Source organism: Python bivittatus, unplaced genomic scaffold (genome assembly GCF_059951505.1).
Source record: "Python bivittatus isolate LINGU-HERP-01145 unplaced genomic scaffold, Pbiv_v1 ctg000020_np1212, whole genome shotgun sequence".
Classification (NCBI taxonomy): Eukaryota; Metazoa; Chordata; class Lepidosauria; order Squamata; family Pythonidae; genus Python; species Python bivittatus.
This window is the reverse complement of record NW_028277030.1, coordinates 31,971,595-31,988,067: the sequence shown is the minus strand read 5'-3', so window position 1 is coordinate 31,988,067 and position 16,473 is coordinate 31,971,595. Positions and strand designations below refer to the sequence as shown.

General features: G+C 38.4%; 1 protein-coding gene across 1 annotated transcript; it reads right to left on the bottom strand.

Moving 5' to 3' along the window:
- Nucleotides 1–919: 919 nt before the first annotated feature.
- On the bottom strand, nucleotides 920–16,074 carry ALKAL2 (ALK and LTK ligand 2). Its single transcript, XM_007437807.4, has 6 exons — nucleotides 15,750–16,074; nucleotides 13,614–13,926; nucleotides 4,780–4,833; nucleotides 4,601–4,681; nucleotides 2,591–2,656; nucleotides 920–1,470 (listed from the first exon to the last, which is right to left on the bottom strand). Exons 2-5 carry the CDS (start codon nucleotides 13,879–13,881, stop codon nucleotides 2,592–2,594), a joined length of 468 nt encoding a protein of 155 aa, XP_007437869.1. The 5' UTR covers nucleotides 13,882–13,926; nucleotides 15,750–16,074; the 3' UTR covers nucleotides 920–1,470; nucleotide 2,591.
- Nucleotides 16,075–16,473: the final 399 nt, after the last annotated feature.

The following is a 16,473-nucleotide window of genomic DNA, read 5'->3' as shown; positions in this document are numbered from 1 at the left end:
TTGAAAGTGGAACCAATTGCCTAGAAAGGTGGTAGGTTCTCCTTCCCTATATGTATTCAAGCAAAGGCTGAACAGCCATCAGTCAAAAACACTTTACTTTGGATATCTGAACTGAGCAAGAGTTCAATGGCCAGAATGCTGTCTTCCAGTTCCAAGATTCTACCTAGCTTGAAAGTGGTGGCATCTATTTTGCAGTGGAAGTAGGTGAAGCAGATTTAGAGTTAGCATAATAACTGGTAGGATGGGAAGGATGATACCATGATTGAGTAGGCAATAGGGTATCACCCTAAAAGAGCTATTTGGCAAGTTTAGTGTTTGAAACATGCCCTCAGATACACTGTGGCAGCTGACTGCAATCACTTTGCAGTGCCATGTTACTTTAAAATTAATTTTAAGTATATTTAATTATATAGTGCTCATTGCCATCCCTACATTAGAAGTACAGGTAGTCCCCAGTTTAAGAACGAGTTCCCGTTCTGTTTGTCCTTAAGTCAAATTTGTATCTAAGCCAGAACAGTATTACTGTATAATACTGTACAGTATTGTGTAATGAACTCAAGCCATTGTGTATTTAACTCGAATTATTGTTTATTTAACTTGAATTTTGCTACAATAGGCTCTGTTCTTAACTACGGGTCATCTTAACCCAGGGACTACCTGTATTGAGATCAGTTAATGCCCTTCAGACTTGTTGAGTTGCAACCTGTGAAATCCATCCAGAATATACACTGGTCAAGTATTATGGGAATAGTGACCCAACATATCTTGAAAGCATCAAGTTGCCTACCTCTGCTTCAGAAGCATAATTTCGTCCAAACTGGAATGTGCAAGGAATAAACATGAACCAAATTATATACAAAACATTTTATTACATATATTTGTGAATTTACAATATTTACATATTGCACATTTAGCTGGAATGTATATTTCTATTATACCGGAAACAAGTGACTTTAGAGTGGATACAGAATCCAACCTAAAACATGTTCATCCCTTGCCTATGGCATGCAGTCTAGTAGTCCACCACCATAACAACTTTATGAAAAGTTTGTAATGTAACATGTCAAATTGCATAAGCAAGAAAGATATCAAATGATGCTTCTTCCACAGGCAGGTTTCCTTGACAGCGTGCTGTAATGTCTCTTAAGGGAAACATGTCTATACTTGAAAAGATGGTGCTTGTTACTTTTTTGGCAGTACAACACAACTGTTGTAGGGCAATTTTAAAGCATAAAACATGTTAATTACTTTTGGTTGTTTTTCACTATGAAGAATGTGTCTGTAAACAGTGATGACAGGATACAAAACACATGTTTAAAGATTTATGAGAAGTAGTCCATCAATTTGCAAAAATAAATCTCTGGTTCATAATGCCATATATTACAAAAATGTTAAGTTCAATTTCCCTGTTAGTTTCCAAGGCACTTCTCTTGGTTCTTTTATATATTTTTCCTTTGATAATAGTAGCATCTGAATTAAAACAAAAGCACAAAAGATTAAGCTCTGTTTGTCCTGATTATTTCACATTAATTTTCAATGAACTCTCTTAAATAATAATTCAGATTGCTTCCCAGTTTCTATCGGGATATAGAGACTGAGAGAAATGAGAGAAACCTTCCCTAACGCAAGAATCTAAACTCTGGATTATCAAAGATTATATTATGTGAATATAATTTTGTATTTCACTTTGTTGCCTTTATCACTGTGCCTAAGATATGTAATTGATTATAATTTTTCAATGGTCTTACACAAGGGATAACAAAACAAGTGTAAAGAGCAAGCAGGATCTATAACAAAACATTATAATGTACAGTAGGATATTCCCAGTTTCCAATCACCCCTTCCACCTTGCCAAGTTTCTCCTTGCCAAGCCTACTCATGACATTCTTTTGCATGGGGATGATTCTGATTGGTGTCCTGAAGCTCAGCACACACAACTTGAACATTGGAAATAGAAGGAATGGTATTAAATTCCTTTTATTTTATATCGAATAACTGATTTAAAGAGAAAATAATTCAATAACTCTCTTTTGGGGGCATTCATAGTTCCTGGTTATACTATACTGTGGCTAAGCCAGTAATCTGAATACAAATTGCAATTGAGAAAGCAAATACATCTTAATGCTACTTCGTTCCATATGTAATGAAAGCAACAGCATTTACGTACTGCCTTATATTATGAATGGTGTAGATGAGTCAATTGCTTCTACGCATGTTCAATATTAAAATATGCATATTTATCCAGTATAAATACAGAGAAATTTATACTAAAGGCTCTTGATTTAATTCCTGAAAAATCAGCTGTGCCCATTAGCTTTGTATTTAAAAAATAGATGCACTATCTACTGCTATGAATAATTCACAGTTGTTGCCTTAGAGTCTTTATCCTGCCTTGCTTTCCAGTAGGGGGTATCCTTTTATTTATGGTAAATCTTTTGCTAAATGAAAGGGTTTGCATCACTGTTTCTGAAATAAGCATACTTTAGCCCAAAAGATATTCTACTAGTGCTTATGAATTAATCATATCAACAATTTAGTTGTTGCTATCCACATAGCGGCAGCGTGCAAGTCTTCCTCTCAAAAATCTTACCTTATCCTTCCATGCACATTGGACTTACTGCCAACCGAGTAAGGAGTCTGGCGCATCTTTTATAGTCTGTGGTGGAAAAAAAACAGAAGTAGCAGTTTAAGAAGTGCTTATGGGGAGGCGGTGTTTTTTAAAATGTGCAATTTGTATGAGGGAATATAAACTTAACTGTAATTCATCTTGAAGCACTGTATTGTAGATCTGAATTTGTATGCTTAAGGAGCTAATTTTAAACATGCTATTTAGATTTTTAAGAATGTTATATAAGTTTGTATGTCATCCTTTGAAGACTGACTTGACTATGACACTGTTGAACATATGCATATTTAATCAGGCTAAGATGATGGGTCATTTATTTACTGATATCCATTAAAAGACTTGCCATGTGCATGAGAAAAATCAGTTAGCACACAACGGCAGTCAACTATGTATAACTAAGCCATGCCTCTGAAGAAAGTCAGAAGAAAAAGTTTCAGGGTAATCATTGGGCAAATTAATCTTGAAAATTAGCTTCAGTATCTAGCTATCATTTTAAAATGGGAATAGGATAATGCTTTTACTGCTAACAGGGTAGTAGCAAGAAAGAGGAAAGGAGGAATCTGATGCTGAAAACATGGAAGAAAAAGAAGCTGAGAATACTGCATCTTCCATTTGCAAGGATTCTCTAGCACAGCAATTCTCAGCCTTTTGCATCTTAAATCACGCCACTCAGTCCATCACGAACCTGAGTCCCACCATAAAAGAAAGCCTACTATTTCAAAGGCTGGCTTATATATGTTTACAGACATCCTGTTACTATAAATATAGGAAGTTGTAAAGATGTAATAATATTTCAGTGAATTATCTTGTGCCCCACTTAAACAACACACCATGTAGGTACACTCTAGCAATCAGGATTGGCTTTAAATTCTGTGAAAAGCACTTGGTGGAAAACCTTGGTATATGGTAACATATGTTGCCCAGAATCTAGTTTTTGTAGAATATAATAATGTAACTAGCTCCCAGCTACCAGTCCTATTAAAAAAAAAATCAATTTTTGTTCAATTAAGAGTGCTGGGAAATGGGACACTGATATAGCTTATTGGATTGCTAACTTGTTATTTGGGAGGCCTTTCACTAGATTTGACTAAATAAATTTGGTCATTATAGTAAGACTTAATATGGTTGCTTGGTTTTGGGTTAGACTAGCTGAACAACCAAATGTTGGTTTTTCAGCTAGTTTAATCAACAGATCTTAACTAAACAGTGATTTAGCACAATGTGTGAGAGAGACATAGTTGGCACAAATTTTGAATTTTTATATCTAAGCCAGTATACAAACCCTTCAAGAAAAACTATCCACAGTGGGAGCTAATAAATCATTTTATTATCATTGTCATCACCTAAAATATGTATTTTTGCCATTTAATGATGTATGGTAGAATTTGGATTGGAACTGTTTCACTGATAGTATTTCATTTCTATTACTCCTTTCAGAATTCAGAATATAAATAAAGCAAACAGCATAGTACACATTGTTTTCCATTTTCTTAGGAAATTGTACTCTAAATAATTGCTTTTCTAGTAACAGTAGTACCAGGATTTTTCAGCTGTATATTTATATAATCCAGTGCTGTAAACACAAAGCAGATTTAATTCATTAATGTCTGTTATCTGATGTGCTAAGAAATTCCAAGGTACTGTACTGAAATCCTAAAACAAAAAGAATTGACATATAATGGGAGAATAAATTGGCTGCTTGCAAAAATATGTTTTAGATGATCATTTATCAAATTAGAACCATTAGATCTCTCTGAGGAATTGCAACAATACTTGTTTAGAATATCTTTTCCTGGAATTTTACGTTATGATTAGTCAATGTGAGGTGAAACTTTACAGTCCACACTGCTCTGTTTCATGGCTTTAACTCTACAAAAATTTTAAGTGTATTGAATAATAATTGTACAGGGTGATTATTCTTTAAAAAGCTACATTTATTAATTAGTAATTCTGATCTTGGGTGATAGCACTTACATGCAGGTATAGTACAATCTCTTGTATGGTGATAAAGTCTATGAAAGTGTTTAGTGCATTTTGGACCAAAGTAAAGGTGACCTGGAAAAGAAGAAGAAGATTAATGGATCGATTTAATTGGTACCATAAGAAAAAGGATTATAATTCAGGTGATAATTCAGAAGTTAAATTTGGCTTACCTGTCAAATGGTTTAAAAATTTGTCTTTCATTCTCAGGTCTCTAGGAAATATTTCTGTTAAAGGGAATAAAGACACTTTATTAGAGTCAGTATTTATATTCTGGTTCATAATTTTCTGAAATGTACAATTCAGTGCAAAAGTTCAAACTGTCTGAAAGGGCAATGATGTTTTAGAAGCAAAGTACAGTATAGTCTGTCTCTCTTTTTTTTTTTTTTTGCCATTTATACAACTGGAACAAAAGTTCTGTATAATTAAGATACTCCCATTTAAAAAAAGCAAGATTTTGAGTAAAGATGAATAGAATTTGGCTTCATAGCTACAATCCTGCTACAAATTCTTGGAAATAAGTAAATTGTAATTATTTTGCTTCATTTTTGTGCTTCATTAGGCACAATATAACTGACCTAAATTGGTACAATAAATAAGAAATAGGGACTGTGTCTGAGGAATTGGAATAGGGGGATACTGTCATGCAATGTTTCTCCTTCCTAAAGGGGGTTCTGGCACTAACAATCCAGAGAAATACTATTTCTGACTCTGAACAAGTACTCCCCCACTCTGAGATGATCTACACTTTGGGAATTCTCCTAGAGCCATAGCTCTGAGGAGTAGGTGACTGCTGTAGCAAAAAGGCCTTTTGCACAGTTACATCTTAGGCAACAATTATGGCCTTTCCTGGATTGGGACCTCCTGCTCACAGACAGTCATGCCCTAGTCACTTCCCGTTTGGAGTACTATAACATGCTTTACAGTAGTAAAGTGGGATTGCCTTGAAGAACATCCAGAAGCTATAGTTGGTGCAGAGTGCAGTGGCCTAGGCAGTAATGGGTGTATTTTAATCTATTCTGGTGGTCACACTGCTTTGGGAATTGCATTGGTTACAAATTGGCTTCTGGGTACAATTCAAGGTGCTGGTTTGGAACTCCTTCCCAATGGAAATTTGGTCAGCCTCATCTCTCCTAGGCTTTAGGAAAACTTTGAAGACCTACCTTAGGAGGAGAGTATTTGATTGGAAGGTAGGGTTCAAGGTATCTGGTATTCCTATTTGTTGGTATGTATGTATGTATGTATGTATGTATGTATGTATGTATGTATGTATTTATTTATTATTTAATGCTTATATGTATTTGGGGTTCTTTAGGGTATTCCATGTGTTTACATTGTTAGCTGCCTAGAACCTGTGGGAATGGGTGGCATACAAGTAACATTAATTAATTATTAATTTGGAAAAAAAAGGAAAAACCTTCACTAAAGTGATTCCTGTGATCCTTTCAAATTCTAGCTTCTCTGTCTCTATTCTTTTGGCTAAAATATAATACTTTGATGTTGATTTGCAAGCAAAGGTGTCATGGACCTTCTAGTTGTTTTAGCTAAAGCTGTTCTGACATGAGAGGGAGAAAGAACTGTCAGCTTAAGTCTAGGCAGTTTTGGGTAATATTCTTAAATTCCAAAATCATTCATCTTAAATTATATAACATTGCTTGCACAATGTCACCTTTTAAATGAAACATATTCACACTCATTAGCTACGTAGTTTCAGAGCACATCAGTGAAAACACTGGTACCTAAAGGGAGTAACAGAAGCAGTAGCAAAACATGTAAATTCATTTTCATCTCAAGAACTAAGTATAGCATGTTTTTGTTAAGGAGCAGTTTCCTATTATATGCTTCTACCCATGCAGTTTTATGCAAAAATGTGGATGCAGTAATAAGCAGTGAGAAAAAGAAATGTCTCTTACTAAATATTTAGGCTGCCATTTCATTCTGTAATTCAGTTCCTCACATCCTTACTCAGGATAGGGCAATGTTGATTCACATTGTCAGGGAAATTGGCAGAACATTGTATTTTAGAAGAAATGAAACCATGTTGTTGAACAAAATATGGACGCGCGTAGGGAATACACCAAACTACTTTGTTATTTATTACTGTGGTTTGCCTTCTCATAGCTTATTCAATGGATGGGAATATAACTAGCTTATTGAAATCCTCTTAGGCTGCTTGTGGCCATCTCTTTGATTTGGTGTCATATTTCATATCATTGTTACTTATAATTTTGTCTTAATGCCAATTGCATATGACCATTTCTTTTACCATAAATTAATGCATAACTGGCATTTCCCTTCTTTGTGACCTTTTTTACATTCAGCTAGATCTGACCCACTGAGGAGTTTAGCTGTTTCTCAAAATTCAGCTTTTATTTACTTCTAAGTATAGTCAGATTCAGTTGAATTGATCCTATCATATTTTGACTTAATTGTGTCAAGTGCAGCATTAAATGCTTAGATGTTTCTCTCAAAAGTCTCCCAAGATGAAGGCAGTTCTGAAAGGTAATTCTGGCTAGGACTCTTCAGGAAACAATTTCAGAAGTTGGCAAGCTTATTTTAAAACAAGTTTGTTTTCATTAGAACAGATACACTTCATCTTTGTAGTCCAATTAAATGCTGCACAATTATACATTGAGGTTAATCAATTGATTAAGCAGATTTTGCAGTTGTCTTAAAGTTGTTCTTATATTAAAAAAAACTTGCTGAAATGTATGATAGAATACATAGCCTCAAGTAAACATTTGGTGATTTCATCTTTGCCATTCTCTGGATAGTGTTACTGAAGTGATTTGCCATTGCCTTCTACCAGGATTTTTTTTCTTCAACTTTTCTGTCTAGCCAATAACTCTAACATTGCTAGCCAGAGTTGCCCTGCTCAGGTTCTGAGGTCAGCCAAGGTCAGCTACATGTTCATCATAGCAAATGATGAACAGATGAGTTCCACAAGCATTTTCAAATACACATAACCAATGTTAGCTGAAGGTATCTCTAGGGCAGTGTTGTCCAAACTTGGCCACTTTAAGATGAGTGGACTTCAACTCCCAGAATTCTGGGAGTTGAACTCCACTCAAAGTGGCCAAGTTTGGACAACACTGCTCTAGGGTAACCAAAATCTATTACAAACACCAAATGTGTTTCATCCATATATTTATCTTTTTCCTGTAATATAACAAATTTCCTCACACAAACATAGAGGACTATATCTTAGCTTCAAACCAAATCTGCTCACTAATTTTGTTGGTGTTTGAGCTCCTGGTAGTGCCCCACTGCTGTGAAGGATTTGCATGCCTGTAAAGATTTTTATTGTTAGTTATATTTGCTCTGCTAGTCAATGATAGTGACTTTTAAAAGGTCAATTTTCTTCACTTAGTGGAGATAGGACATATGCTTTCATATTCATATGTGGGAGATACCAGTGGTGATAGAGATATTACTCAATCACTGAAAAAGACTATGGATAAATTACGTTTGGACTGTAAATGTGATCATTTTCATGTTTAACCAGTTCAGTTGCGCTTTTTTTTCATTTGTTATAACATTTGTTGCATGCATTTATGAAACATTTTGAGAACTCTGCTTTCTCTTTGGACACTGTAGATGCCAGCTTCTTCATTTTTTCTTGCCAGGGTTTATTTTTAAAGTTTTGAAAACTCTTCTGTGCACTATATAATATATAGCATCAAAAACTTTACCAGCCACCAATCATTTAAATTTCCCAGTCTGCCATACAACAGATGTTGGATACTCTGGGGCATTGCAGTGTGGTCACTCTAAAATGGTAGCCATTTGGGGGGCGGGGGAAATGCCTAAGGATACAGTATCTGGAGCAATGCTGGAGGACTTAATCGTGGCAACTGGTAGGCAACTGGTACGTGCGATGCCAGCTCACTTAAGCCAGACATCAGCCCTGGGCTTCAGAATTATGTGTAGTTATCTCTGTTTTCTATGGCTAGCAAAAACAAGATAAATAATGCAAATTTATTTGAATCTTGAATTCAGCATATTTGGTGCACAATTTGGATTGCCTCAGTGAGTTATTTTCTTTTAATGTAAAATAATCACATCTTCCAAAAAATGTGCAGATAAAATGCAGCGCTAAACAACCTTAACTAATCGATCCTTGATAGAACTTCTTCCAAAGAAATACAGTATGTATTTTATTAGGATGAAAATTATATTAAATGGTAGCAAATAGATTAGCATTATGATAGGTACAACTGGTTTTCTCACAGCAAGATTATACTCTTCGTTATATTGAAAGTTCTCTCCCCAACAGATTACTAATACAAAATTAACTATTCTAAGCAAAACCTTCAAGCCTGAGATTCTGAATAGTTTTCAATGAAATGTTTGCAGTATTTTGGAGAAAAAAAATATTTTATACTGCTTTGCATATTTGAGGAACAAAAATGCTAAATCTATGTGTGTAGTTTCTAGGGAGTCAAATGTTTTTAAATTATGTTCCATATTCACTGTTTTCTATAGACTAAGACATTATATTAGCTATCCATTTTCAAAGTCCCATCACTTTATCCTTACTGGAATATGTTCCATGGCCTTGCTAGAGGGAATGATAGAATCTAGAAATTGGCTGATTTCTTGCTTGTTAAGGATTTAGGATAAGCCCAGCTTTATTTTTAAAGGAATTTGGGGTGCATCTATATATTCACAAATTCATGTGCATGTTAAACCAGGCAGTCTATTTACTGATAAACAAGTCTCATCGTATTTCAGTGTTGTCCAAACTTGGCCACTTTAAGATGAGTGGACTTCAACTCCCAGAATTCCCCAGCCACCATGGCTGGCTGGGGAATTCTGGGAGTTGAAGTCCACTCATGGCCAAGTTTGGACAACAATGTCGTATTTGATTAGACTTATGCCCAGGAGAGTGAATATACCATTATAACTTAACCATACAGTCACATCTATATTTTCTCAGACAAAGGTTCTACTTGAATTATCAAGTTTTACTCCCAGATAATTGTGTATAAAACTGCAACTTAATTGCATACCACTACATTCCTGATCTGATTTTCTATAGTAATTAAAATAAACAACAGAGTAAAGTGGCAAAAACTCCAGCATGCTGTGTTTAGACAAGGCAATATTCTTAACATGAAATGTAGTGATCAGTTCTATTGAGAATTTAAAAAGAAACATGCTTGTTTCACAGATATCAAAGCACAGGCATACAAATAAAATAATTTATAAACACACTGGGTTTAAACAAATGCTTTCAAATCTCATTGGATTCAGTGTGGGAGGTGGGGAAAGAATTATAATTGCTTACAGCTGTACATTCTAGCAACAAGCCTTTTGTAGAAGCCCACTTGTCTTACATTTGTCATATGATCCTGTGGAGGATCAGGTGAGTAGGGAAGACATTGATCTGATTTGCACATTGCACTGAACCATTTTTTAATAGACTACAGTTGGTTGGGTTCACACAACATGCTAAGCCAAAATTAAGCAATCACATTTTGAAGCCATATTTACTAATGCTGAAAACTGATACTTATTCTGGAATAAATCCAATTCTGTAGAATTACCCAGTGAACTAGGGATTTTTAAACTAGGAATGCATTATAAAGGCATACTGAAAACAATAGTTAGAATGATATTTTATTTCTGTATCACTCTTCCTCCTAGATGAGTCCAGAGCAGTTTCATAAACAATAAACACAATTTGCAATAAAATAATTAAAAAATTGATAAAAACAATAGATGGAAATAGTTAAATGGCTATTTTTTTTAAAGGATTCTAAAAGCTGGTATACCAGGAGCAGCATACATATGCCTGGGTGAACAACCATTATCTTCAGTTATCATCAAAAATAAGACCTGGGCTAACTATACTTTCCATAATAAGAGTCTTTCTTCTGAGAAGACTTCCTGGCCAAACCCAAATGAGACCACAAGCAGAACCTTCCTTACTGATCTTAGTGCATGGCCTGGCAATCTTGTAAGCCTCTGATTCCTGAGCTGCTAGAATTTTATATGTTAATTGAAAAACTTGTGTTGGTCCAAGAGTTCACAGCCAGTGCAGCACTTTCAGGATCAGTGGTATGTGGTCTGATTTATCCATCCTACTTAGCAACTGAGTTACTATATTCTAAATCAGAATGTGACAGTGTTCAAGGGTATCCCCAGATGGGGTACATTATGCTTATCCAGTCATGAGATTATTAGGGAATGGTTTACTGAGGCTAAACTAACCTAGTCCAGATGCACTAACAAACCTGGTCATAGGGATTCTTGTTACTAACCTGTACCACTAGTGACAGATTGGAATCAAGGAGACCCCCCAGTCTATGTACCCATTCCCATTGGTGGGAGTGCTGACTCATCTAGAACAGGCCACCCTTCTGACTCCCAGACCTGAAAATCACCCATCCACAACCCTTATATCTGCTTCAGCTTTGGCTTCAGCTTACTGGACCTTATCCAGTTCATCACTGCCTCTAGGCCAAGGGCCTGAACTTCAAATAATCACAAAAGCTGCATGTGTGGTCTACTTCATTAGCCCAAGAGCTGCAACACTGAAGTCTTTCATACCATGATGCAAAAATCTCTAGCAAATAGAAAATGAATAATATCATGGTATGCCATGAAACATAATTAAAAAAAAATACTGTGAAGTAATACTGCTTGTAAAACAGCCACTTCACTTTAGCCACTTAGCTGGCAGTGTTTTTTATTAAACAGAACACTAAGAGGTGGTTTGATTCTTGGGTTGATAACCTAATCTTTTTCAAGATATCTAGAATGATATAATCTAGAAAATTTAACCTACTGAAAACTGTTGCCCAAATCCTGTTTTCGTTTTTTCTGTCCTGTTCCCTTTCCATTCTCTTCTCTCCTCCTTGCCTGACACAGTCCTTCCTTCATTTCTTTCCCTAGAGAGAGACCTTGATTGTTCATTAACTTTCCCATTCCTTGCCCAGCAGAGAGACCCCCATAGCAGGGCTGCCAGACCCCCTCCCCCACCCAAAAAAAAAAATCTTGCTCTTTCCTCCTCATTTCCCTTGGGTAGCCACAGTCACCTAGTTTATCTTCCCAGGGCAAGCCTTACTCCCCTACCATCCCTACCCCAGAAAACCTGGTACCATCTCAGAAATAGCACCCTGTACTGAACACAACATTAGGGAGGAGTTTCCAGAGGGTGGTGCTATTCAGTCCAGGAATTCATGGGTCACTAAATGTATAGCCTAGCCAAACAGGCTCACTATTGCTGGAATATCCACTGGGTTGAGGTGACTTGCTGGGCTATTACTGCTACTACGCCACTCCTCCAGGAGCTATCCCTATGGTCCAGAGTGTGCATGTACATGGCCCTCGGCACCCCAGCCTTGCTAAGCAGCATTTTTGATTCCAACAAAGTATAGTTGTGGGCTACAGAAGACAGCTTGGAGGGCTGCACATGGTTCATGAGCCACAAGTTTGAGATTCCTTCTCTAAGCAACTTACTAGTATTTGCACTGTCTACCCTGATTAGGTGGGTAAAGAGATTGACTTCAGAATTATTAGCACATTCTCTAAATGTCTGTCTGAGTACCTCAGTACTTCCATACAGGTGTTGAACAATCAAAAAGAGAGAATAACTCTAACCCTAAACAGAAATCTCTGTCAGCTACTCTGGTGGTGGCCCTGCAAACAGGAATAGGTCCCCTGAAACAGTTGTGCTGAGCTGAGCTGTTCTAGTAATACCCTGTGATCATTGTTGTCAAAGGTTGCTGAGAGATCCAAAAGAAGCAACGTAGCAATGTTTTCTCTCACTAGTGAAGGTAATCGGAGAAATCCAGACCTGAAGTCAGACAAATGGATCTACATTTTCAACTTTTTCCAAGCACATTTGATGACCACCACCCTTTCTAGCACCTTGCTAAAGAAAAGTATATTTGCTGCTGAGTCATAATTATTCTAAATCTCAAGATCAAGTGAATTATTCCCTCACAAAAAGTCATTTCTGGGCCCACCTCTTTGAACTATCTCTGCAAGATCTTAACAGTCAAAATGGACAATAATAGAGCTCCCACAAGCTACATGTTCACTTTCTTAGCCAGCAATAATTGAAATTGACCTTGAAATGCCAGCTTCCATATAAACTCGACTGGTTCTATAGTGATTGTGGTATCTAATATGTAGTCAATATGAGGAATCTCTCTAAAAACGCTTCCATTTTTTTTTCACTTGTTTACTGAGTGGTCAATTGAGTCTGCTTCAGGATGATCTTTGAAACAGCTCACCTGCCACCCCAAAAACATTGCTGTGTGGTACATTGAAGATGCAGTGCTGATGGAAAAATAAATTGCACAATAAGCACATCCCTGCTCTCTTATCTAAAGTTTGTCATATTCATAGTGAGAATTAAGCCACATGTGCTCTAACTAGTTAGAGTTAAAATTTCTTCATTTCCCAGAGTTCCTTGGTGGCTCCATATTTAGAGACCATACACAGTGATAGTACCAAACACCCTTTTCATCTCCAGATGCTATAACAAGGCCAGGACTGCAACAGAATTACCAGGTATTCATTTCTGCAGGCAGACCATCTTAACTGAAGTCATCCACAACAATTTCAAATCAGTCGCTGTGAGTTGGGCAGTTTTATAAATGTAATAAACAAACAAACAAAATGCCATCTCAGATAAGTTTCTGGGGCAGCAAGATGGCCACTACCCTGTTCTGTCTCTGCATCTCAAACCAAGTAGAAACTTTGACAACCAGATCTTAGCAGATGGAATGTGTTGTCTCCTCTCCAGTGTGTGCTGATGCTAAGCTAAATACCTAACTGGGCAGAACTTGGTCAGATCTGGACCTCACACTTCCTCTAGCTAAGCCTTATTGATTCAGACCAGGTCAACCCATTAATCTGTGCAAAAGTCTAATAGACTACTTTTATTATAATAAAAGTCTTCAAGGACAACTAGCAGAGTGATGGCACATTCCAGTAAAGTGAGGGGGAAAGATTATATTAGACTGTGTCTAATGCAACACAATAGACTTACCAACTTTCTGTACTTCTGAGTAAGCTCCATAGTCAGGCACTTCCCTTTGGTCAAGAGGTGGGTAGCCTTGTTTGTACTGCACTCCATTTTCCTCGTCCTCTTCTAGATGATATTTTTTCAGTTCTTGAATGATCTCCATTATCAGATTTAGGAGGTTTTGCCTTTCCTTCAGCCCTGCACTAGATTCTGATTTCTCTTTACAATGCCCTGCTGAAAGCATCAAAACCACCAGCCCAATCAGTGCTGAAGACCTTAGAAGTTTGCACATTGTGGGGATAACCCAGGAAAAGAGAATACGTTCCCCACTTATTCCCTGAAAAAGGAAAAAAAAATTTTTTTTTAAATCAGAAAGAAGACATGAATTCTAATAGTAGAACTTTAACATATTTTTTCCTTATATGTATGGAACAAACTACTTAGAAGTCTACTTGCTGCTCTCTGTCCCATTTCAGCAAAATATCCTTTAGCTAAGGAAGACAATTGGACTTCTAGATTCTTTCATGTAATAGTCTGATCTTACTCTTCATACTCAAAAGTTCTGAGAAATTTAGTGAAATTGGTTTAGGACAGAAGATAACTACAAAATCAGCTGGGGCAAAGAATAAATCAAAAACAAAATCTGAGAAAACAAGTAGGAGAGAAGAGATTTCTGAAGAACTGGTTTTTAAAGTGAAGTAACTTTTCTGATCACAGCCTGAGAAACAGCACCTAATGAAAGGCACTGAGCTTTAGCAAAGATAAAATTGCTTTATTTGTTTGGCAGATCCTGAAACTTTGAATGAAAGTTATGTGTTAAGCACCCTGTCTCATTAAAACTAAGGGCATATAAGAAGCCTCAACAAGGGGTTAAAAAAAAAAATGGGAGGGAGGCAGAGAAATCAATAGCAGTGTCACCTGATTATTACTCCAATGTATCTACTGGGAAACTTTTCAGCCTATTATAATTCACAGCTTTGCTTATCTTGATCTTGTTGATTTAAAAAAAATGTTTACACAGCTTTCTGCTAGTTATTACAGAGGCAGTTATCAAATAATAGCTTAGCTAAGTATTTGGAAATCTACATGACAATCAGAACAGAATTATTACTCTTACTCTTGATTTGGTGACATTTTCACTATTTTCAGTCAATACATCAGGACCTATTTCTTTAATCTATGTAACGTCCTTCCATTAAAATCCTCAAAGCAGAATGTTTCTGAATGATTTGCACCAGCATTTCTGCCTCCAGTCATAGTAGATTCTATAAGGCTTCCAAGTGCTAACATAGATGAACAAATTACTAAATGATTACCCACATTTTAGCACGTGGAATGTGGCCTCTAGTAAGTCGGTTCAGAACACTCGCTCCAAAACCCTCGCTCCAAAACCCAAGGAAAACTTTCCCATTGTACAGTCCCAGGCCGAAAGTAAGGTCTGGCCTGATCCAGGCGCAAAACCTAATCCTAAAACACCCCACTTATCTATCCACTCAGGTATCAACAGCATATCAATTTGGCCAACCTTACTCAGAAGTTGCTCCTCCACATTGCTTGGGATGCTCAGTGCAGTTTTATTGCATTTGGGTCCCCAGAGCTAAAGAACTGCAGAAAAGAAAGTACCCAATCCAGCCATCATGGAGCACCTTTAATTTCCATGGGTTTGGGGTGGGATCGATGTCAGATTTCATTGAGAGATACCAACGGGATTTAGGATGACTTAATTTGGGCTAGATTTCCCACTCTTTTCTCTCCCCGGAGCAACCCGTTCAGGGAGCACTTCTATCTCTGGCCTTTATCGCGCAGCGCAGAATGATCTACAGCGAAGCGCCATCCTCGATTTGTAATGCCCCCGGTGCCTCCTAGAAGCGCCTCGTGTCTCCGGGCTGACATCAGCTCAGGAGCAGAACAGATCGAAGGGAAGGAAGACCTCGCAGGACGTCTAGCAAGAAGGAAGCCTTCGTGCAGCAGCCTCCAGACACTCGCGTGCGCACGCACGCACGCACCGCTGGGAAGGGTGGCTAGAGAACTGTCGCGGAGTCCGCTAAACTTGGCAGGAAGCGGGCGCGCTGGTGCCGCTACCGCTGCAGCTGCCACTCCTAGCTAGCAGTCCGGAGGCGCTAGCGCTGGCCGCTCGCTCTTGCCGATTTAGGGGCGTACCTGTCTCCGGTGGCCTCTGTCCTTTAGACGGCTCGGATATCTCCTTGCTGAGGAGATGAGCTGCCCGCAGCGGAGTTGCCTTTCACCGCGGCTCTTGGCTTTCCCTCTTCTCCCCGGCGCGCACGCCTTCCAGTCTCCTTCACCTATTCCATGGCCCCGCTTTAAATAGATTCACAAGGAGTTCACGAGGTGGCCGCCGCCGCCGCCGCCGCGGCAGAGTCAACCCGTATCGTTTTGCAAGTGGGCGGACGAGCAGCTCCGCGTCCCGCTCGGAACCTCGCGAGCGCCGCTTGCCTGTAGCTGCTACCGAAGTTCCTTCAGACTCGCCCGCTGCCGCCGCGCGCTCTCCTCTTATGCTGCTTCCCCGCAGACGTAGAAGGAGCTGTCCCGGCTCGAGCGAAGGGGGGGGGGGGGGCGGACGGAGGGAGGGGGGCTTCAGCCAAGTTTCTTTAATTAGAAAGCCTGCAATGATCATTTCCCGCACGCGCGCACACACTCCACCCACCCTCTCCCCATCCCCCGCCGTTTCCTTCGGACGTCCAACCTCCTCCACGCTTCCATCTCGCCTTCGCCTGCTGGGGTTGCATCTTTTTGGCATCGCTGGCTGCCAGCTGAGGGACTGCCAGCAAGTTTCGTGGCTGGACGGCGCTGGGTAGGAAAGGATGGATGGGGTGGAAAAGGGCTGGAACGAGGACGGGCAACATCGATTATCTCATCTTCCCGA